General features: G+C 38.7%; 1 protein-coding gene across 11 annotated transcripts in view; it reads right to left on the bottom strand.

Annotated features, from left to right (window-relative positions):
- AGTPBP1 (ATP/GTP binding protein 1) overlaps nucleotides 1-23,007 on the bottom strand; it is a 63,344-nt gene extending 40,337 nt beyond the window's left edge. For 2 of the 11 annotated variants that reach the window (XR_003989337.1, XR_003989338.1), the window contains exons 1-7: nucleotides 10,281-10,591; nucleotides 4,195-4,325; nucleotides 3,549-3,616; nucleotides 3,046-3,109; nucleotides 2,507-2,653; nucleotides 2,103-2,234; nucleotides 106-199 (exon numbers count right to left, since the gene is read on the bottom strand). Coding sequence is in view for 9 of the 11 variants with exons in the window: in XM_030471407.1 (XP_030327267.1) it covers nucleotides 106-199; nucleotides 2,103-2,234; nucleotides 2,507-2,653; nucleotides 3,046-3,109; nucleotides 3,549-3,616; nucleotides 4,195-4,325; nucleotides 10,281-10,309 (665 nt within the window). In the remaining 2 variants the exon portion in view is untranslated. Of the gene's footprint in view, nucleotides 1-105; nucleotides 200-2,102; nucleotides 2,235-2,506; nucleotides 2,654-3,045; nucleotides 3,110-3,548; nucleotides 3,617-4,194; nucleotides 4,326-7,986; nucleotides 8,037-10,280; nucleotides 10,593-11,369; nucleotides 11,502-14,959; nucleotides 16,068-22,513; nucleotides 22,581-22,835 lie in introns of those variants that run through there. The other 9 variants (XM_030471407.1, XM_030471408.1, XM_030471409.1 and 6 more) reach the window with 9 other exon arrangements.
- Nucleotides 23,008-23,255: the final 248 nt, after the last annotated feature.

Here is a 23,255-nt window from a genome sequence, read left to right as displayed (position 1 = left end):
ATATGAGTTAGATTTGATTTCTCTAATACTATTTTTCATTTGCAAGTAAGTTTCGAAACCTATCTAACATTTTTCTATATATTCTATTAAAGAGACCTTACTTACTTCATAAGGCTAGTGTTCTTTTTACTAAAAGGGCCAATGATCTTAAACATCAGTTCTACAACTCCATTCTTTCCCAAGGACACTGCATTTACAGCTGGAAAAGTTAAAAACAATCCATTTTAAGACAATATATGAAAGGCAAAAGAAAAAATATACTTACGGATTGTATATATATATACTTAAACCAAATACATGCGAGTTAATTTTGAAGTACAAAAAATGTTAGACATGTTTGTACTTTAACACATATCATGACAAGCAGACTACTCTGAACATAACTAGTGTGACAATCCAATCCTGAAAACTTGGAAATGAAGAAAAAAATTATTACTTTACACATAAAATTATGTACATATTCCAGCTCACACGTCTGCTTTCTTTTTTATTAAGATACATCATAAAAAGAATTTTCTTCCAAAATATCCCACAGTTTATCAAGACAGCAGGGTTTCTTAAATTTCAAGTCTATTGAGTTTTATGACTTGCTATGATCCTTCAGTATCGTGATAGAGAGGTATGTCCACCTAGATTTGAAAGCCAAGTGTTTGTTGTAAAATTTAGACATGCCAATATATACAAGCCTTCCTGAGCTGATGTTATGCATATATGTTCTCAGGAAAAAAAAATCAAAACCAACCAAACAACCAACCAAAACCTACGTTCAAGAAATGGACACTGGCTGTACATATGGCTGAAGCTAAATGCTCACTGAAAACTTACAAACTGCTGAAACAGGCACAGAAATTCAATTCCCAACTGAGACTAGCAATATGCACTCCTAACGAAGCAGGAAGAGAGCAACTAAAAATTGACTTCAACATAACAATAATGTTGTTATCACTGTGGAATTTAGTACTTGAACCCAAGTTGCAATTTCATCATCATAAGCAGCATCACACCACTGGTACTTAAGAAAAGTTAGGACTCTACTCTGGTAGTAACGGTACACACAATTTTAAACAAAATTTAAATGAAATATATGCTAGAATGTAATAAATTACTACTTTTTTCTGTTTAGAATAAGTGGGAAATACAGAAAGATAGAACCGATCTAAGCAGAATCTACATTAGAGACTCAGTTCAATTTCCCATTTTCAGGATGAAGCAAGTTTTCAGCTAAGCTATGTAACTATCGGGCTTAAATTCTTCAATTTTGAACCATTTTAGCTCATTATCTGACAGCCCAACAGAAGTAAGTCTTTCATATTTAAAAAGTATTTGGACTTTATGAATTACAGATGCTCATATAAATGTCCTGAAAACATAACTTGTAGATCATCAAATCAATTCTCTTGGAGGAATGTGGTTACGTTTTCAATTTCTCACACTTTTTAAGAGGTTTAACGGCTATTTGGAACTCAAAGGGAAAACTTAAGAGAATCTGACAGTAGAGATACAGCAAGAACTACATTATTTTCATCAACTTCCTACAGCCTGCCCAAACAATGAATTAGGTTCTTGTGGAAGAATATTAGTCCACTAGTAGAGCACTTCAACACAAGGAATAAAGGAAACATTAAATAAAGAAATAAAGTATTTCCTGTTTTAACTAATTCCTATTTTAATTTAGCAATCAAGAAGGAAATAAAATAATGAAAAGCAAAAGAACCATGAGCATGTATAATAAAGAGAACAATTATTTAATTTGAAGTGCTTTTGCAAGCACATTGTTAGCGTTTCTAGTTTAGAGATCTTAAAGCATCACCAGTTATGCAAATTAGATGACTCAAAATTCCACACATTCAATACCACTGTTAACGCCGCCAACTATATAAACTATATATACACACACAGACTGAACAAAAAACATACACAAGTACAAACATGCTTCACAGCTTTTATTAGAATTTAAGCAATTTGATGATATAAAAAGCAAATTCTCAGATAAAAAACAAACACCTAACATTAAACAAACATTTAGATCCAATATTTTAACCGTATCTAGATCAAAAGTTTTACATCACATGGGAAAGAAAATAATTGTCTGCAATACTTACAGTTGGTTGAGTAAACTCTTAATACTTGAAGACATGGCAATATTAGTCTGTGGTTCTGCAAATTCTGCTTCACTAAATTCAATGATATGTTTAGGGCACCATTAATTCTTGCTTTCATGCCAATCTTTTTGTCTGACATCAAAGAAACACAAGATCAATTACACTAATTTTGATTATTATAAAGAAACGAAAGCTAAATGAACTGTGAATTCCTTCTACTGACAATGCCAAGGCATTATCTATTTTTCACCATTCTTTCCTCCCCTCTATTTTACTCCTGTTGTTCTCCTCTACTAATTCTGAGTACATGGATGCTTATACCATAATAGAAAGAAAATTTTCTAAAGTATCAATTCTAAAACCGTAAAGTATTAAGCCATATTATGTAAGTATATTATTACCACCTTTTGGCCCAATTTTTGCAAGAAGAGTATGAAGAAGCACCATTAATTCTTCATTTGGTGGAGAGTCTTTGCTGGCAGTCAAAAGCAGCTGCAATAAGATCTGCGTCCCTCCTTTAGTGACCAAGATGCTTGCCCTTCGACCACCACCTAGGAATTAAACCTTAGCTGATATTTCTGAAGCCAAAGAACAATTAAGAATCTAAGTTACAGTTATCATAAAGGATGTCTTTAAAACAACAATATGTTCTTCATATGTGAGTACACTATGCAAGAACATGCTGGACTTCGGCTTATAGCAACATAAATTATTTGTTTATATTTATATTATTATGATTATTTGAAAGGTGACTTCAGTTTTTATGTACTTTTTATTCTGCATACAAATCAGCTTCAGCAAAGATCAGGGGAAAAAAAAAAAAGAAAAAAAGACAACTAAACCAACCAAAAAAACAACACAAAAACAAACCTGTAAAAAAACCCAAAAGTCTACAGAAGAATACAGGAATATAATCACAAATTGCTACTTAATGAAAACTTACCAACTGAAATTACCTCTATGAGAATATTCAATATATTTAGAATAGTTTGAAGATCTTTTGTATTCTGCAATTAAAAAAAAAATAGAGATTTCTTTGCTTAATATAGAAGTCTAATACAATGGTTTAGATACTTAGGGCTCGAAGAAATGGCCACCACTAAAACAAACAGAACTTAAGATGTAACCACCCAGCTAACCATCCCACTATGCAGCCTGAATTAATGACAAAACCAATTAAAATCTGGTTTGTAGTGTGGAGTACTTAATTAGAACTGACAGTTGACAAATAATTTCTTAGAATATTTATACATAAGGGAGAGTACTTAAAGACTGTATCTAATCATAACAGTCCAGTTTTGAAGAACATCTAATCATAAGAGTATCTAATCATAACAGACCAGTTTTGAAGAACATCTAGGATACAACGTATCTAATAATATGAAGACTAGTGGCAAAATGAAAACTTCCTATGTACCCATAACCACACAGATTGAAAGGATTTACCTCTAGGGTTGACAGGATAACTTCTATTCCAGTGGAGCCCTTAGAAGTCATCTCCTTCCTGGTTTTTTCTGCCAGAGAGAAGAAGACCATTTTTCCTTTAGTATACTAGCTCACAGCAAAAAAAAAAAAAAAAAAAAGTCATATACAGATTGATCAGAAACCTACACTGTGCAAACAGCCTACTGAAAACTGCATAATGTATAAAAAACTGAAATAAGTAAAAGACTTAAGTAATTTTAAAACTCATTTTTGCTTTCACTTATTCAATAATCTTGTCATGCCCTAAAAAAAAAAAAAAAAACAAAAAACACACACCACAAAAAAAAACCCAACTGTAAACAAAAGAAAATGTAAGAAATCTCTCTTCCAGACACTTCTACTTCTCACATATGTATGTGTACACCTATATGTACTATGAACTACTATCTAAATTATAGCTGTTTGAGAACAATTTGTAACAAATACTTTACCAGATGGCATTAAACATGACCTTAAAAAGGCACTATCAACAATCAGTGACAAAAACAGAAGGATAATGAAGTTCACCAACAGAAACAGAAATCAAAAGAAAAGTCCCGCTTAGAAGAGATACAAGAAGAAAGGCTCAAAAGGAAAAGTATCAAAACCACAAAACTTGGATACTTACCTTGACTCTGAACCAGATGAAGTATCTTTGAGGTAACATATCTGGCACTGTCTGCTTCTCCTAATACAGAGCCCAAATTGATCTTCTCCAGCTGTGACAGCAGAGACATAGTCCGAGAACTAGTGGAAACACTACAAGACAGATTTTTATGTTCATTTTCCCATCTAGATTAGAGGAAAAAACAATTAAAAACAGAAATCCCTTGTCAGAGTAAGGGGAATGGCTAATTCACCTTCGTATTGTCTCTCTACTGGAAAACAGTCTTAATTCTCCTTAATTTTGGCAAATTCACAGATTTTGCAAAGCCTACATTCCAGTAGACTAAATATATATAACGGCATCTCCATGAGCAACTACAAACAGGGAAATTGGCTGCAGCATGTAACAAACAGATATAGGTAAAATGTTGTTTACCTATGTCAATTAGAGTAACTTGTATTTTATGTAGTTTACCTTAAGTGCCAGGATACTGTATCAAACTTGCCATTCAAGGGAAAACTAGCTACAAATAGTGCCCAAGACTCTTTTTCTTCATGCCAGTGTTTCAGAAGTGAAAGAAAAGATTATCATTCATGAAGTGAGCAAAACAACAGCCACCAGTTGAAGGAAAATAACATTTTGAAGAAAAAAACCCCTTTGGAACATGTCCAAAGCTATCATCAGAGTTTGGATTAATTTTGAACACAAGCGTATTTTGGCCTGATGTCATAATATTGCCTTGAAAACATACTTTAATATAAGAAACAGTTTCAAACCAGACATTCATATAGATAGGTAGATTACAAAGACTGAATCGAGTCAGTCTAGAATTGTTTTATTTGTTCTTAAGTTTTAGATCATAACAATAATTATGAAGAATAGTTTTGAGATTCACATTCCTACGTGAAAGTAATTTTTAGACAAACATTTAACATTTGAATTATAGCCATGTCATTAACTACAGGAAATTATGATTTCCAAGGATTAACTACCTTGACTTTTCACTTTTGTAACATTAGTGTCCTGCAATAATCTACAATAATTCATTTTCGCACACATACTCTTCTATCTGTAATAAAACTAAAGTATATAACATCAGCTTTATAAATACTGTCAGTTTTGTTTATAGCAATGAGGCATTATTTCTCCTTGATTTGTGTTTTACATCTGTGAAAAGGTTCCACACTTACAGTTAGCTCTACTAAAAGAATTAGGTTAGATTTGGACAAAAATGTTAAATTCAAGAAAAAAAGGAAGCTAACAGCAAAGGTTGTACAGCTGTGAGAGCAACTTGATATAACAGCTGTTGAAGAATCTGCTTTTTCCACACTGACGTCTAAATGAGAAGCATAACCAAAAAACAATTAACAGATTACAGATGATACTTACAAGCTGTTAACAACAGTAATAAGAAATGGTTACACTAATTATAGATCTTAAATCAAAATAAGTTTTATATTGTAAAATAAATATATCTTCTCAGTTATTGGTTGGACTTTGATTTAAAAGTTATTTTTGATCTAAAATAAATCTTTGTTGCTGAAATATTACTTTCCTTGTAGAAGTGCAGCATAATCCCTCCAATCCTTTCTTATAATCCAAAATAATAAATAATAATGCCATTATTATTTGCATAAGCTTTGTTTTGTTTATTTCCACTCCTTTATTTATCCACTGAACTTGAAATACTCCAAAATAAACACAAGATTTTAATGAAACCCACAAGCTCTGTTGATCTGGTATACAAACTGATGAATTTCCAAAGGATACTATCTTCACCAGCTCCACAATCAAAACAAGTAAGAGTCCAGCCAACCCACACATAAGCCAATGCGTAAGAGAACTGCTGCTTCAATTTGCATTGTGTGTTTGTGTGTATATATACACATATAATTTCCATTGTGGTATATCATTGCTCTCAAAATAAATGTTGTTTTAAAGCTGGAAGCAACTCAAGAAAGCAAAAATGATCCTTAGGAACAAATAAGTTTTTGTAAAGACAAAACTTGTTTACAGACATTAAAATTTCAGAGCTAACCTCAGTTTGACTGCTGCAGCATGCAAAATTCAAGCTACATTGGCACATGGAAGTAATATACCATGTACAGAAAGTTAGGATCTAACATAATTTTTCCATACTTACTAAAAGCTCTAGAAGGTTTAGGAAGGGTAAGTTATTCTCTGCACTGGCTGATATCACAATTTAAATTCTAAGCTTCAGAGGTACAATCTCCTCCTGGGGCCAGAGTTTCTATCCAGAGCAATGAGCACTCATTGCAGCATTTAAAGAGACACCTTTAGAATGGTTTTAGGTTATTCATCTTGCATGAAGTCTTCCAACAGAAATATAGCAAATGAACTTCACGTCTTCAGCATACCCAGTAAAGTGTTCTTGAAAATAACACCAGCCCAGAGCCTATGCTGAAATGTAAATTAAAGTCCTTATTTCCTCTTAGCTATGACTGAGTTTTCTTCTTGAAACAAGAACTGTACTCTTATTTATTAATATTCTACACTAATATACATAGTGGTTATAGTATTACAACAGCTTTCCATGTCTGCATGGTAAATCAAAAAAGCTGTAGGACAGGAATTACAGCAGCCAGCCTGACTGACTCTGATCCTGTGCATGATTCTGCTGGGTCAACCCATTTGACCTAAGAACAAAATGGGAGCCCAATTTGCAATGAGATTCTTTCTAGTATTTGTAACATAAATACATACTTTTGACCAACAAACCATTCAGGATCCAAATCTAGAAAATAGCTGTCCAAAACAGATAAGCACCATGGAATTCAGTATTTTTTTATCCAACAGCCAAATGAACCCAGGAAAGAGTCAGAATGGCACAATAAAAATTGTGTCCTGTCAGAGCTAAATCTCCTCCTAAACTGCTGACACTGCAGAACCTCACATGAATAACCTGAACACTGTGTCCAGCCTTTCATGCAACACTTGTTTTCCCACAATGTGAAGAATTTGTCTTGTTACTAAAAGAGATATTTTTCACCCCACCCATTTTAAAGCCTTCCCATAAGAGCATTCTGTAGTCACTGAGAGTTACAGAGTCTCTAAAATTTTCAGTTACAAAAATCATGACTAAGGAGCACCAGAAGAAACTTCATAATGCCATATAAACTATTCTCTTCAGAGTTGGACGAACACCACAGCTGCTCTTCGCAACAGAATATGACCAACCAGTCCTTAACTGCCTGCAAAAATGGTGATTAAATAACCAAAGGCAACTTGATTCTAACACTTTTATTCCCTTCGTTTGAAAGTCTACAAATCTTACTATTTCTGGCTTTCATGACTACACATGTCCTTTATCCGTTCCAGTGGTATACCCCTCTAAGCACGGTACCTTGCACATTTTTCCATCAAATAGCTGTTTTTGCATTTCACAAGAGTATTTTGAAATCTCTTGGTTCTCCAACATTTTTGCAGATCTTTCCAGCTTCAAGTTGTCTGCAATTTAAATAATAACTCTTTCTTCTCTTTCAGACCATTAGCCGAAGCTCAGTATTTTCAGGCATTAACTAACCACAGACAGAAAGAAAGAACACATCCAGAAACAAATTGTGCACCGTTACCTTACAACAGCAATCAAGTGCCTCTAGTATCCAGTCAGTGCTGCAGAGCACTTGGATGGAGCACTTGCATTAGCTTCCTGATGGCAATCAGATGCAATGGTTATATCAGTAAAGCTTTAAGCAGATACGTGGTATTTTAATGCCACTTTCCCACTCATGGGACCAGTTACTCTCTCACACACGAAAAATCAGATGTATTTTCAAGAACAACTCAAACTACCTTTGGCTGTTCGAAGCCTCACCCATTTGGCTAGTTCTTCCAGGATCCTTCTGTGCAAAGAAGAGAAGACAGCTGATCTACGGCTACTCAGTTTCTGCTCCCCGACTCCCACAAACACAGCCACTAGGTTTGCCATCTGTGTCTTTCACTACTTAACCCAAACCTCATGAGTTCTGGAGACAACAGATAATTATTATTCTCGGATGAATTTAGACTTTCTTTAAGCATCCTGAGAAGTCTACCACACTTATTTGATCCTGTACATTGCATGCCTCAATAGGCAGGAAAACCTTTCTCCATCCCACGTTCAAATGCCACCACTCAAAACACCCCTCACGCCATCACCTTCCTTGCAGAAAGGAAACATGAACAACCTTGCCATCGTCTCAACTGTTGCCAAAGCATACAGCATGACTCTAGCTAACCAAAGAGCTTTGTGGATTTCCTTTTCTGGTTAGGAAAGCTATGAGTAGACATAGAGGAAGCAACTGCTCAGACAGTGAGGAACAGAGGACATCAGGGGTTCATGTTTGAGAGAACTCCCTCAAAAAGAAAACATCTTCTCAAAGAAAATTCCCTCACTGCAAAGACATTTCTCCCAGTCTCACCAACTATAAAGAAGTCCAAGCATTCTTAGTCTGTTTACGAAATGCTAGATTTACAACTCTCCATTACTCGCGGTACACTACCTTTGCTATGCAAATGCTAAAATACATCATTACACCTTTCTAAGTGTCTGCTCACAATGAGAAAGATAACTCTACTGGCTCTCATTGCAGCTTATAAAAATTCAGTTATCTTAGAATGCTTTTCAGCTATGCATCTTTCAAGAAGCCTTCCAAAAGATAACAGTCAAATTAAAGAAGACATCAGAAAGTTTCAGTTTCCCAGCTGTACCTACTTCCTCTGAAGCTTCTGTCTGCAGTCAGCCAGCACACTGACATATGAGGGAGTGTGTTCTTCTCCCACAGCAAACAGATCATCTGTGCTTCAGCACATTTAAAAAACTATTTTAAAGTAGGCAGGCTTCTCATGAGTTTGTTTTCATTTTATTCCGATGCAATCCATTTCCTTTTTTGTTCCCCCCCCCCCCCCCCCCCCACCACCTCCACAGTTACCAAATAATCTTTAGAGAACTGGTACCTCTGACTAGTTCACAGCTATCTCTGTACAATGAATTCACCATAACTTATTCACGACTTACAGAACAACTGTTTGAATTGCAGGGATGAAAACTTTAATTTCAACTCAATAACTAACGAAGAATACATGACACTTAAGTTGCCACTCCACAAATATCCAATATTCTTTGTATACTTTATGTATTACAACTGGCAGTATTTCCAAGAATACCCATTGCTGATTAAGAGTTTGACTTTGCTTATTCGAATGCCTAAGGAACTAATATACCCTAAGTAGAAAATGTAATAGTTTCTTTAAATTTCTTTTGATCCATCTCTCACACAAACAGGAACAACAGACTGATATCAAGTCATTCCACTCTAAATCAGCAAAAGCAAGCATGATTCTACAAGATATAAAATTTATCCACAGTAGAGCATGTCCTTCATGCAAATTCATCCACTCATTTAGAAAACAAACAGTACTTCAAAGAACTAAGACTGAAGCCAAAATTCCCTATTCTGCTGCCTTTAAATTTTTTTTTTTTAATCTGATTAGATGGTTTAACAAGGTGGTTTAACCTGTGCTAGTTTAAGAGAAGAGTAAGACTGAAAGTCTTTCAATAGTTTCCTGATGCTTTAATAGACATGTTGCTTTCCATAGAAAATCTCTTAACTTTTTCCCATGTGTGCTAGAACAAGTTATCATGAAAATAAGACATAACTTTTCAACTCTTGAACTATTCTTTAATCTCACTCGTTTACCCTAGTTGTGTGTTGGATTGTAGAATTATTGGAGAACTATATGCATCTTATGACAAATTCATGGCTTGTTATAAACTTGCCTTTGATTCCTTCAGTAGGATTTTTTATGTTTTGCCCATTTTCACATGAAATAAATTAACTGATAATTGTTTCAACGAAATTTAAGGTATACTTTATATTTGAATGTGTCTAGCACTAACTGAAAATTTTAAATTTAGAAAATTAAATATTAAATGTATATAATTCATGCTAATCAATACTGACTGCCTCAGTTTTTCAGGACATAAATTTACACATTTTTACTAAGGACCTATAATGTATAATTTATCTTCTTATTAAGATAAAAATTGCTTTTTCACAAATCTCAAATAACTTGATGTTGAGAAGTCACTATAGTTTTAAATTTACCTTTTTTCAGATGTTCTTACTTTGTTCATATCGGAAACCTGATTCTTCAAATCACCATCTCTGATAACCTGGAAGATATTAAACAACTACAAATTATCAACATCTTTTGATCTTTAATGATGAAATGCTACCACCATATTGGATGTCTTTACACTAGAAATGTTTAGTAAGTCACTTCACATTGATTGTGTTTCTCATGACTATCACAAGCTCTTGTCTCTTAAATCTATTTGATCCAGCTTTTAAAATAAACTATTGCAACAGAAGTACAGAGTATGATTCTGCATTATAACTGAGTCCCACCAAGATAGTCTGATTATAATAAAAGAAAAATTTGTCTAAGTTACTTGACAATATTTTTATGCCCATGGCAGAATTTCACTGAACAAAGCTTTTGCTGAAGCCAGTAAATACCGTTCTTTAAACTTACTTGACAATGTTGTGAGATGCCACAACCCATTTATTTCTGACTGCCATTTTATGCATCTATGGGATAACTAGGACTAGAGGCACAGAGAGAAACATGGAGTGTTTGGTGTTCCTATTTAAGCAAGACCTGAATACATTTCTTGGACAGAAACCATATTGTGTGAAGGACTCAATTTTCCTATCCTTTTAAGGACATAGTGTCCTCAGGGTACACTGCTTCCTCAAATGGTGCCTCCAAGCAGTCTAGAGGACCATTAACTGAACCTCTCCACTTCCATTTGAGATCTAGTATGAATGACAAATATGCCTACTGTGAGAAAAAAAATTGTGTCCTTAAAGGGCACACTGGTTAGATTTTAGTGGTTAGAAGACAGTAAAGGGAAAAAGCATGTTCAAAGATATGGGTGGTGAGAATGAAGACGACGAAGCACTTGTTCTTTTGGGAAAAGCAGGCAAGAAATTCAGCTGAGCACACACACACACACACACACACACACATGCACACACAGCCTCCCTCAAGAGAAATTTGTAAGTCCTCTAAACAATCCTTGTTGTTCAACACACAAAATAATCAGGCTTTTATTACTGGTAAATTTCACTCTGCAATTGCTAAAAGCTTAAAGCAGATGAAGTATGAAGCGAGCTTATTAGCAGACTTACCTGAAAGCAGAAGGTTTTCCCAGCACCCAAGCAGCAAATGCTCAGCTTTTCACAAGATTTCCAGCTTGAGTCAAGTTAACAGGTGTCCTAGATTTGTCCAAGTACTCTTCAAGTGTAAACTATCTTGACTTCCTTTAAAGACAATGAACAGTTATAAGCAAATAGATGTGTCCACCACAATGCAGACAATTTCATAGATTATAAAGCCTGGATTATTTGAACCAGGTTGCAGGTCTTACTGGGGGAAAAATATTAGATTCTTGAATTCAAGTAGCCAAGTGCTGTTTTGCTTGCAGTGTTGACCCGCTGTCAGGCAGATGATGAACAGTCTGCCAGTGCCAATAGTATCTACATATTATAGTGTGCTGAACTGCTGTACAACTGGAGCCAGCTACAGAGCTGAACTACCTCGAACTTGCAAGGTCTTAATTTGTTTTACTCTAAATTCACCACAGAATATTTCAATAAGCACTAATGTGCAAATGCTGCAGGTCAAGGGGAAAAGACAAGTAGCTAAGAAAGCACAAGAACCTCTGGGAGAAAAAAACAGCGAGAAGGAGAAGGGAGAAGAAGAAAAGAGATAGAAATGCATATATCAGCAATCCAGAGAATTGTGGTGGAACATCTATGCATACTGAAGTAACAAAATCTCTCTTCAACATTTTACCAGGTGATGCAAAAAAGCCACTTTCAAACTATGTTAAAACTTTTAATATTATGCTTATTTTGAGTAAACGATTGGTAGAAAGGTAACAGCAGAAGGTGCACGAGTCTGAGTTTAAACATACTTTTAAACACATTTAATGCCACTTGCCAGCCACTGGTAGCAGAGCAGAGGGTAAATTAGCAACAGTTCTTCTGCATTTAAAAGACCACCACCAAAAAATAATTAAAAAAACAAAACAAACAAAAAAAAAACCAAAACCAAAAAACCAAAAAACAAAACCAAAAACCCAACCAACCAAACCTCAAGTTGGAAGGGAACAGAGGTGACCAGAGAGTATTAGGCAGTTAAGCTTCAAGTTGATATATACTGGATTCTGTGCAATCTCCCTTTGTCTTTTCACACTATCTATGGAACACTATTCCACCCATCCTTCCACCCTCACAGGGGAAACAGGAAGCTTCTTCATAGAAAACTTCTCCAGACAGGTAAAGTTCCAAATCAGAAAGCGGCACTCACTATAGTAGTGCTACCAACACTAAGATAAATAAATGGACTACAGGAAGTTTCATATCATTTTCACCTTTTCCTTTCTCTTCATAAAAGCAAAGACATGCCTTATGTGACATGTATTTTCCACCCTCCTATGTGAATTCTTTGTCACCTAGCCATTGACTCACCTTCTCCACTGATCAATCTTTTCAGCCCTGTGAAACATAGCTACTCACTGGCAAAGCTCATGCAAAAAGGCAGAGGATATTCCCCCTGTATTTCCCTTTCATGTAAGGTTTGGCATGTGCTGAAATGTAACGGAATAACATGGAACCCAGACTCCTACTTCTTGGATAAATACCCTAACCGCAAAGCTACTGTGCAAAATGGTGAGCGCTATCACAAAGCGGTTGTCTTTTGCTCAAAACAATGGCTACAGAAATGAACTAGCACCATTTCATTCAGCCATGTCTATTAGGTGTTACTGGGAGTGCCTGTTCGACTACAGAGACTTGTAACGACACAGCCTTCCTGAATATTAAGATGATTTATATGCATTAGAAGAACACCAAGATGCTCAGCCTCTCTAAGCCAGCAATAATTTACTGACACAAGTTAGGTAGTGACCTGCAGGGGGGTGAAAGGCAAATTAGTAATTTTGGTACTGTGTTCTTAATGCTCAATACTGATACCATTCTGCTAGCACAGGTGACCGGACCTCAGGGTTTCTGCAAGAAAACATGAAGAGATTATGACCAGGGTCACAGAATCCAGATCATAGAATCAACTAGATTGGGAAAGACCTTTAAGATCATCAGGTCCAACTGCTACTCCAGGACTGCCAAGTCCGCCACTAAACCGTATCACTGAGGGCCTCATCTACATGGTTTTTGAACATTTCCAGGGATGGCGATTCCACCACTTCCCTGGGCAGCCTGTTCCAATATGTGACTACCCTTTTGGTGAAGAAATTTTTTCTAATATCCAATCTAAACTTCCCCTGGCGCAGCTTGAGGCCGTTACCTCTTGTCCTATCACTTGTTACTTCGGAGAACAGATGAGCCACCTCCTCTCTCCATCCTCCTTTCAGGTAGTTGTAGAGAGCGATAAGGTACCCTCCGAGCCTTCTCTTCTCCAGCCTAAACACCTCCAGGTCCCTCAGCCGTTCCTCATCAGACTTGTGCTCCAGACCCTTTACCAGCTTTGTTGCCCTTCTCTGGACCTGCTCCAGCACCTCAATGTTTCTTTCGTAGTGAGGAGCCCAGAACTGAACACAGGATTCGAGGTGCAGCCTCACCATTGCTGAGTACGGGGGGATGATCATTGCCCTGGCCCTGCTGGCCACACTATTTCTGATACAGTCCAGGATGCCGTTGGCCTTCTTGGCTGCCTGGGCACAAGCTGGCTCATGTTCACAGCTGTCAATCAGCACCCCCAGGTCCTTTTCTGGTGAGCAGCTTTCCAGCCACTCTTTCCCAGCCTGTAGCGTTGCATGGGCTTGTTGTGGCCCAAGTGCAGGATCCGGCACTTTGCCTTGTTAATCTCGTGCGATTGGCCACAGCTCATCAACAACAACATTAACAGCCCAGCAACAGCAGATGTTGCTGTCATCTTTTATAAACAGCCTGAGCCACAGTTCTCATGTGAATGAAGAAACTTACAGATTTGGGCTCCCCTTTGCTGACTGCCAAGTTTGAGATTTCCTCCTTTACGCCTGAAAATCACACATCAGGTACTTATGTACATGTTTCTTATCCATGTTCTTCGCTTGTTATGGCTTAAGCCCAGCCGGTAACTCAGAACCACACAGCCGTTCACTCACACCCCCCCTTCCCCTCCCTCCTCGAGATGGGATGGGGAGGAGAATTGAAATAATGTAAACCCCAAGGGTTGAGATAAGAACAGTCCAGTAACTAAGGTATAATATAAAACTAGTACTACTACTAATAATAATGATATGGGAAATAACAACAGGAGAGAATATAAAACTAAACAGGAAAAGATAAAAACCCAATAAACCCAAATGATGCACAATACAATTGCTCACCACCCACCAACCGATACCCAGCCCGACCCGAGCAGCGGCCTGGGCCTTCCGGGTGACTCCCCCCAGTTTATAAACTGGGCATGACATGCTGTGGTGTGGAATACCCCTTTGGCTAGCTTGGGTCAGGTGTCCTGTCTCTGCTTCCTCCCGCCTTCTTGTGCCCCCCCCCTCAGTGGCAGAGTGTGAGGCTGAAAAGTGCTTGTTCAGGATAAGAGCTACTAAGCAACAACTAAAACATTGGTGTATTATCAGCACTGTTCTTAGACTAAAGCCAAAACACAGCACTGCACCAGCTACCACGAAGGAAAAGAACAACTGTTACAGCTGAACCCAGGATGACACTAAAAACAACAAACAAAACCTTTTTTTTTTCTTGATCTCACCTACCTGATGCAGTCTGAACTGGCTCCTGGTTCTTCCAGAAAGCAGTGTCTCATTCCCATTTTAGGCATTCATTTACTAAATCCACTGATTTGTGGGAAGAGAAACCTAAAATGCCATCTGTTTCAAAAGAATAAGCAAATAAATAAAAGTCTCCTTCATTTAAATCAGGCCAGTGCCTGTCCCACTTTTCTGTTTGTCTTCTTTCTTAGAGGAATCCTTTGTCATCATGCAAATATCAGGAATTTCATGCCACCGTAGAAAGCCACCTAATCACCAAATTTACTCTCCATCATTTACCCAATAATGGAAAGAGATAATTAAAAAAAAAAAAAAATGCTACTAACCAAATACTTTGCATGCATTGTCACATAGCTCTTCTTGCATCTTCTTTATGATTCTGTTCTTAAATTGATTCATGTAATTCAGGGGAAAGTGAGTATACTCTTTACCTATTGCGAGCTATCCAGGTGGAATTTCTATACGCCCTGAACAGCCACCTTTCAATAAAACTGAAGAAATTACATTAAACTCAGTACAGTAATGCATGGCTCAACTGCACCAGAACCTCCAGTTAAATGTAGTCACGGTAAATTGTTTTCCTTTTAATCACTAATGGACAGTAAAGAGGGCAGACACAAAACCAAACTCCAACCCTTACTCTAACTTACAATCATAATAAGAAAAAAAAATGCATAGTCACCATTACAGTATGTCAGTACTGAGCACTTTCATGATCATTTTGATAACATCACATCTGAAAGAAACTGTCATAGGTTAAACACACGGTAAGCTCACATCTGAGGCTCAAACCCTTTATTTTAACCAACAGCAGCTCTGCTTTCATGGTTTCTTTTTCACCCTTTTTTATTTTTCACTGAAACTGGAGGTTTTTTACATATACACTTACAATATATATTTGTATTCTGGAGTCATACCAGACTGTCTTGCCATCAAGCCCACTTTCTTGCAAGCGAAAATCTCCTCAAAAAGTTTCAAACAACTGCCATGGAAAACAAATCTACCAGTATCTGGCAAGCTAATGGCAAGCAAAATGAGCAGTACTAGTTCAACAGAGCAAAATGATTCTGCCACAAAAACCAGACATGCCCAGAGACAGCGTGTACAGATAAAGCCTATCTCTCAAGACCATGGAGGCTGAAAAAAAAAAAAATAAATAAAATCTCAGTTTTCATGTTAAAATGCTGCTATTGGAAATCTCTTAGGGAAAACAAAGATAATCTGACCACCACTGAAAATGGAAGACAATCTGAGTTTACATAACAGAGTTCACATGCTTCGGATAAGCAAAATACTTTAACATGGAACAGGCATGTCTTGGAAGAATAAGTGTAACTAAAAATTTAAAGTATCTTTGTATTTAATTTTCTTAAAACCCTCTCCCACCCAAAAAACTCCACACCAAACACACCCATCCCCCCCTCCAAGAAAAAAGCCCAAAACACCAACAACAAAACCCACCACGTGAAAACTCCTTAGAGGGCCAGAGACCTCTGAAATTTGAAATTTACCTGGATAATATTAGGGCTTTGCAGGGAAGTACTTTGTAACTACATTCCAAAGAAGCCAGTTATTTTTATCAGCTGAAACTAAAAAAGTCAAAACAAAGTATCAATATGCACAGTTTATAGATACTATTAAATCTGTTCTACTTGCAGTATGTTCTATTTTCTGTGGTTTTATTTTCCAGAAACTTCTTTTCTTAAATAATATACTTGAAAAGGCCTATTTTACGAGTCTGTTTAGGAGATATTAAAATATATTTTATTATCATAAACAGATGAATTGCAAAAACCACATATAAAATCATATTCATGAAGAGCCAAAACAAAGCTTCAGTTTTACTGTGTATATCTACCATAATAAGTCTGCAAAAATCTGTAAGAGTGTTGTTCTATTTATATTTTCATGTTTTGCTTCACATCCAAAGCTAAGAGCATGTTATTTTCAAAGGCAGAGCTCAGTCTTCACTTAAGCTCATGATGGAGTTATTGATTTGAAAGGTTAAAAAAGTAACCATTAACAAGTGCACAGCAAAAAAGTGATTTCTTTACTGTGTACTTATTTATCAGATAGTGGAAACAAGTAGCTGAGCAAAATCTTTGTAAATCCTACATAAAAAATAGTATGCAAAAAAAGGAAGGAATACCAAAGTTCAGGGCACAGAACTGTGTCAAAAAACCCACTGAATTAAAAATGAAAGAGAGGAAACCCTGGGTGTAAACTGAGGAAACAGGAAATGATTTAAAATTTCATAAATGCTAGGCAGAAAAAAAAGCAAAATCAAAACCGTCCACGAGATCAGGTGATTGCATTCTGGGGTATGCTTCCAAACGACACTTCTACCTCTCATAGAAGTACATGTGGATTCTCCCAGAACATACCAGAAACAAACTGGCCTGCGATAGCATATCATTTCACATACTCTGAAATCTCAGAAGCTGTTCATAAGTTGAAATACTCTTTTTCAAGACACTGAAAAAGTCTGTTTGAACACAGCCATATAAAAAGTCTACTGCATTCTTTGTGTTCTAGGCAATCTTAATTCCAAAATACTGCTTCTCGTTTACTTTTTCAAACATAGAAGTAAATTGTTTGCAGGAACAGACTATTTATTTAAATTTACACTAGCAGGAATGGGTATCTTCAAAATTCAGGATAAGCAGCATCATGTGACAGGAAGAGTCACTATTTCAGTACCAAAAAGCCAACTACTGAGAATGCTTGTAGAAAGCCAGCCAACGCTGTGACAAAAACAAATATCCCTGCACAATATGGAAAACTGCAGTATGGACTTGAGATTACACAGGAAACATTTGCCAGGACAGCACAGTGCTCTTCCTTTGGCAGCAGTAAGAACTGGCCACTGTTACTAATACAGTGATGTTGCCTCCACCATCCCATCTTGTACCATAAGGAGGACTGTGCCTTTGAAAAGGGCTTAGAAATTATATCTTAAATAACCCCTCTGACCATTTAATCATTTACTCATTCACACATGATAAATTGTTTCCCAATCCAGTGCCCCAAGTGTCAACTTCCATGAGTATTTTTTTTTGTTTGTTGACAGAAAAAGTTTTAGAACTATACAAAGTAGCAAAGTTACTGGATGTGAACAACCTCCTTAATAAAAACATGAGGCCTAGTGTTAGATTAAAACTTTCACAGACTATCATAAGATGCCACAGTTCTTGGCACAAACTGCTTTGTATCCTGAAAGCTCAATTCACAGTACAATACATAAAAGTCTTGGTTATCTATAATCCAGTTTAAAACTCTAGTGATTGAAAACCTGGGGAAATCCTTCAAACATCACAACTAAGTTTCAAGTTGGTAAATCCTGCATTGTATGCAACCATAATTGACTAAGCAAAACCCGCAGACTTAAAAGAGTTACAACTAATGTGGCAATGGAAATTTGTTTTCTGAAGTTGCCTATTCCTAGCCCAGTTCTTCATACAAGCCCTGGAAAACAAAAACATAGGCTTCCCAGCTATCTCCAATCTTACTTTGTGGAAGAAGAATTCTCAGAGGAATTAAAGTCCTCGTCAATAGCCTAGAGAGAGACAATTTTCAGGACCAGCTGTTTCTTAAATTAAATTGTAAATTAGGACAGAATGGATTTGAGTACACACTAAACAGTTCTCTCCTCCTAATACTTTAATATGCAGTAGTACAAAAAACTTTCAGGGCCATCAAAAAATTATAATGTACCTAAGGATACGTTAAAGGTATTCTTCCATGAGAAAAAGCTTGTTCAAGATTTTAGAAAAACTAGAGACACTTTTCTTCCAGATGTAATTGTAAGACTTTATATGGAAATGGCAGAAAATAATCCTTTAATAACTAAAGCTAAACAACTCCTCTAAGTAGGAAAAAAAACCTTGAAAATCTTAAGTTTTTGGTGGAAAATAATTTTCAAATTCAAAATAAAATGCAAAAGCTAGCAACCTTTACTAGCCAAAGAAAACACACCTCTGAAAATCACCTACTGTCTTTCCCTTGTACCCTTTGCTATAAATATTTATTGCTATAAATATTTTTAGTAAAAACAAAAGAAGTCAGCTGATTAATTTACCCGTTGCTGCATTACAGCAAAGTGCTGACTTTTTGATGTAACTAGATAAACTGCAGTATATAATCAGACATTCAATAGGACATACATAAAGCTTCACAGAAGGCTGAAACACCAAATCCCTGTACAACAGCTTGCCAACTATGTAATGCATCTGATTACCACCAGTCCACTTAGCTGTAAAAAAAAAAAAAAAAAAAAAAGTCTGATAAATGTCACCAAAAAAAGCTGTAAATATCTAGCAGTGACTCCCATGGGGGAGAGAGAGAGAGAGAGATAAGCATCTATTGATAAAAGAGCAAAATAAGAGAACAGTACTTCATTTCTTGCCTGGAAAGAAGCTCTTAGAAAGTTACAGACATGGCAAGCATAAAGTTACTCCTCAAAATACTACAAACTTGCCATCTCCAGGCTCACAGAGTATCACATTCAAAGCTTGCATGATTTAAGTTGACATAAATACTGCAAAAGTCAGCTACTTCTTGCCCAGCTAGCATAAGCCTTTCATCAGGTAGAAGGTCAACAGCACAGGGAGGGAGAGGAGTGCAATAAAAAAAACCTGGAGGGAAAGGACAATCATGGCAGAAACTAAACATTTCCCTACACCAAAAGCTGAACAAGAACTGGAAATCGAGTAACTTTTCCCAGCTCTTGTAAATGCTTCACTGACACAGCGCTAAATGTCAGGGGTGCTTTCCAATACCCAACCCAGTGACTACTCCTTCAGCTTACACCATCTTGATGGCTAAGGTCAATCTGGAAAGAAATCAACCCGAACATCTAAACTTGCTTTTCACCAGCTGAGTTAAAGCAAATCTTCAAGTTTGGTTTTAAGCCAATATAAATAAACAAAAAACAAATAAAAATATGTGGCTCCATGTTGCAGATTTATCTACTCAAATCACACTTCGAGCCGTTCTACCTCACTAGCTTGCAGAAACACAATCATCTCACAATCCATAAAACTGTCAGGAATGACTCTCACTTTCAAAACCTTGATTTGTGCCATTTAGCTTATGAAATACACCTGAAGCAATAAAAAAGTATTACCTACCTCCAGTATGCAAAACCCTGCACATCCTGCTTCTCATAAATTATAAGGTTGGTTTTTTTTAAGATGTAGTGAAAAATTTTATGTGCCCTTTAATGTGTTAAGGTTTCAGGGTGACAGTTTCAGGATGGCCACCTCTCCAGCTGTTGCAAAAGGAAGGAAGGATGTTTGGGTCCTCCCTTCCTCTCCCCCCACCTCCAGTCTTTCTACATTTAACTGTTACAAAACTGTGTTTCCAAATGTAAACCATGCTGAATCGTTCATGTATTCAGGACACACACTGAACAGCTCATAATCTTCTTGATGCTTAGCACAGGATATTGGACAGCTAAGCTGTGGATAGCGCAGGGCTTGAAAACATACCCAGAGATACACTGCCACTACAAATCCCTTTTAAGTGCCCATACAAGCAGCTGCTTTGCCCAGTACTCCCACAGTTGGTCCAACAAACCTGACTTCTCTCTAAGTTGTTTAAGGATTTAAACACTTCAATTACTGCAGCTATACTCCAGGCCCAGGGTGACTTCAGCAGCATTCAGATCTTTTGGACATTAGCAATTCATGTTGCAGAAGCAATGTCCTAAAAGCAAGCAGCTTGCAGATACTGGAATTCAAGGAGAAGCTTCAAGTAACACGTTGGGAGCCAAAAAGCAGGTGGTTCCCAGATATGTCCAGCAGAGTATCACCATGAATTTTAAAGACTGCAAAGTCTCTAATCATAAGATACATTGCTGACAAGTTGTTGAGTGACAAGCTGAATGTCTTCCCTAGACTAAAACCTAAACATGAGGTGAAATGGCAAGCTCCTTCTGCAAGCCAAGAGAACTTAATAGCACCTTCTCCCAGGTTTTCCCTTGCTAATTGTAGCTTCTCACACTTAAATTTCAGGGAATTTGCTCCTAGCAGCAGTAAGCTAACCAATATAAATCAGTGTTTTACCATCTACTACCAAAACAGCTGACTATTTTTCAAGTTCAAAAGCTTCCATTTGAAAGACAATCTGTGAATTTCTGGAATATGAAAACTTAATTATGAGCACTGCCATCTCCATAACTTGAACTCATGTTAAAGCTAAGCCTGAGATCAGGTGTCAGTTCACACATAGATCAGGTATCACTCCACACACTAAGACTGCTCCTGGGTCTGGGATCCTTTCCTTCCTTTTCAGAAAGAAAAAAAAAATAATAAATTACTTTTATAAAGCTTTCAGGGGGGAGAAAAAATACTTCCTTTAATTTATGCTGGCATTAAAAAACAAAAAAAAATCATCATAGTGAATTGAGACATCAGAGACTAACAATAAAAACTTGTTCTGCTGAAACAGGGGCATGTGATAAAATTATCTTGACCTTAAATAGGAAGGTCTCCAGAAAAGGAGATTATCTTGCCACTCCCCAGTCCAAAAAAATAAAAACACATCCCGACACAGCCTTGCACTTGCATTCACAATGCACATCATGACGTATAATTTCCAGAAAAACTCTTAGGTCACAAGTATGATTTCACTGAAGGATTAACCAGAAGGTGGGGCTATCCTGTCAGCAGCATCCTGTCACCCATCACTACCTGCAGCAGTGAAACACACACTGAAAGCTACCTGCAAAACAGGGAAGCCTTTTCATGAAGTATAACCCATGAAAATAGTTCACAGATGTATTTTTCCAAAGGAACATTACCGGTGGGAATAACACTCGTTGGAGAGCTAATTCCCTCATGATGGAAAAATACACACACAAAAATTCATACCACAGGGCTAGCCAGAAGTTTCATGTTTTTACACCATACAGGTACACAGAAGAATTTCACCTCTGCCTATAACACACCACGGAAAGCTTACAGCGGCAAGTGTACATAAGAGAAGTTCACCCAGGTCAGGATTCCTAAGCATCTGACAAAGCTCAGTGCCTGAAAACAGTTTACACTGAAGAAAAACAAGACACCACTCCCCGATACACAGCTTATTTCTCAGATTCTCTCTGCCAGGCACTTGAACCGACACCTCGAGAAGCACTTGCTGTGCTAGATTTCCACAGCTTCAGGAGGAGGCAGGAAAATTAAAACCCACCCAAATATTACTAAAGGCCTCCCCGGGAAGCGGTAAGTTCAGCGGCCGTTCAGCAGAAACCACGCCGGCCGCCGTGTTTTGCACTCACTGCCTACGACAGGTCACCCCGCCGAGCCGGGCGGGGGCCGCACAGCCACGGCCTCCCCGGGGGCAGCGGGACAGGGGTCACCCGCAGCCTTTCCGCTTGGCGGAACGTAAAAGTTGTGCTGTAATGCCGGCTCGCTGTCATGCCGGGAAGAGCCTCTGAGCGGGCCGCGCGCCGAGCCGTGCAGTGCGACGAGGAAACGTCCCCCCGCCGCGGGCAGACCCGACCCCCCGGCCAGGCCCCACGCCAGGCACCGCTCCTACCGTAGGGCGCGTAACCACCTCCAGGGCGCGGCTGCCGGACAGAGCGGCCGTGGCCACGCGTCCCCACGCACACCCGCCGCTCCCCGGGAGGGATGAGCCGGCCGTCCGGCACGGGGGGGGAACCCGCACGGGGGGGAACCCGGACGGGGAAGGCCGGGCGCCGGGCAGGTCCCGGCGGTGAAGGTCCCCGCCCCACCCCGCCTCAGTCCCGACCCCGGCGCAGGTCCCTCCCCGCGGGCGCCTGGCCTTGCCCCGCCCGGCCCTGCCCCCCCTGCAGCCCGGCACGCGCTGCGGACGGCGATGCTCGCCCGCGGGGCTTCACCTCTGCGGTAGCAGCCGTCCCGAGGGCCGGGCCTGCCCCGCAGCCCCTCTGAGGGGCGGGCGAGGCTGCAGGAGGGGTGCCGCTCACCCCGCGGCTCTCAGGCGGGGGCGCCCAGCCGCGCCGGGCCGGCGGCTCCACGCTATGCCCTCGCCGCCTTCATGCGAGCGGCGGCGGCACCAGCAAGAACCTGCCTTCACCGCAGCGCGTCACAGCCTCTCCCGCCTCGCCCCGGCCTTGCGCAGGCGCCGCCACCGCCGCCGAGGGGAGCACGTTGCGAGACCTGTGGCTGCCGGCCCGCGAGGAGCGGAGCCGAGCTGGCGGGCGGAGGGGCATGCCGGCAAGGTTTTCATCTGGCCGCGGGCGGCGTTGTCGCAGTTCGCCTGAGGCGCGGTTCTGCTGCGGACCTACTCCGCGGGCACG

This window comes from Strigops habroptila, chromosome Z (genome assembly GCF_004027225.2).
Source record: "Strigops habroptila isolate Jane chromosome Z, bStrHab1.2.pri, whole genome shotgun sequence".
Taxonomy (NCBI): Eukaryota; Metazoa; Chordata; class Aves; order Psittaciformes; family Psittacidae; genus Strigops; species Strigops habroptila.
This window is presented reverse-complemented; position numbering and strand designations above follow the sequence as displayed.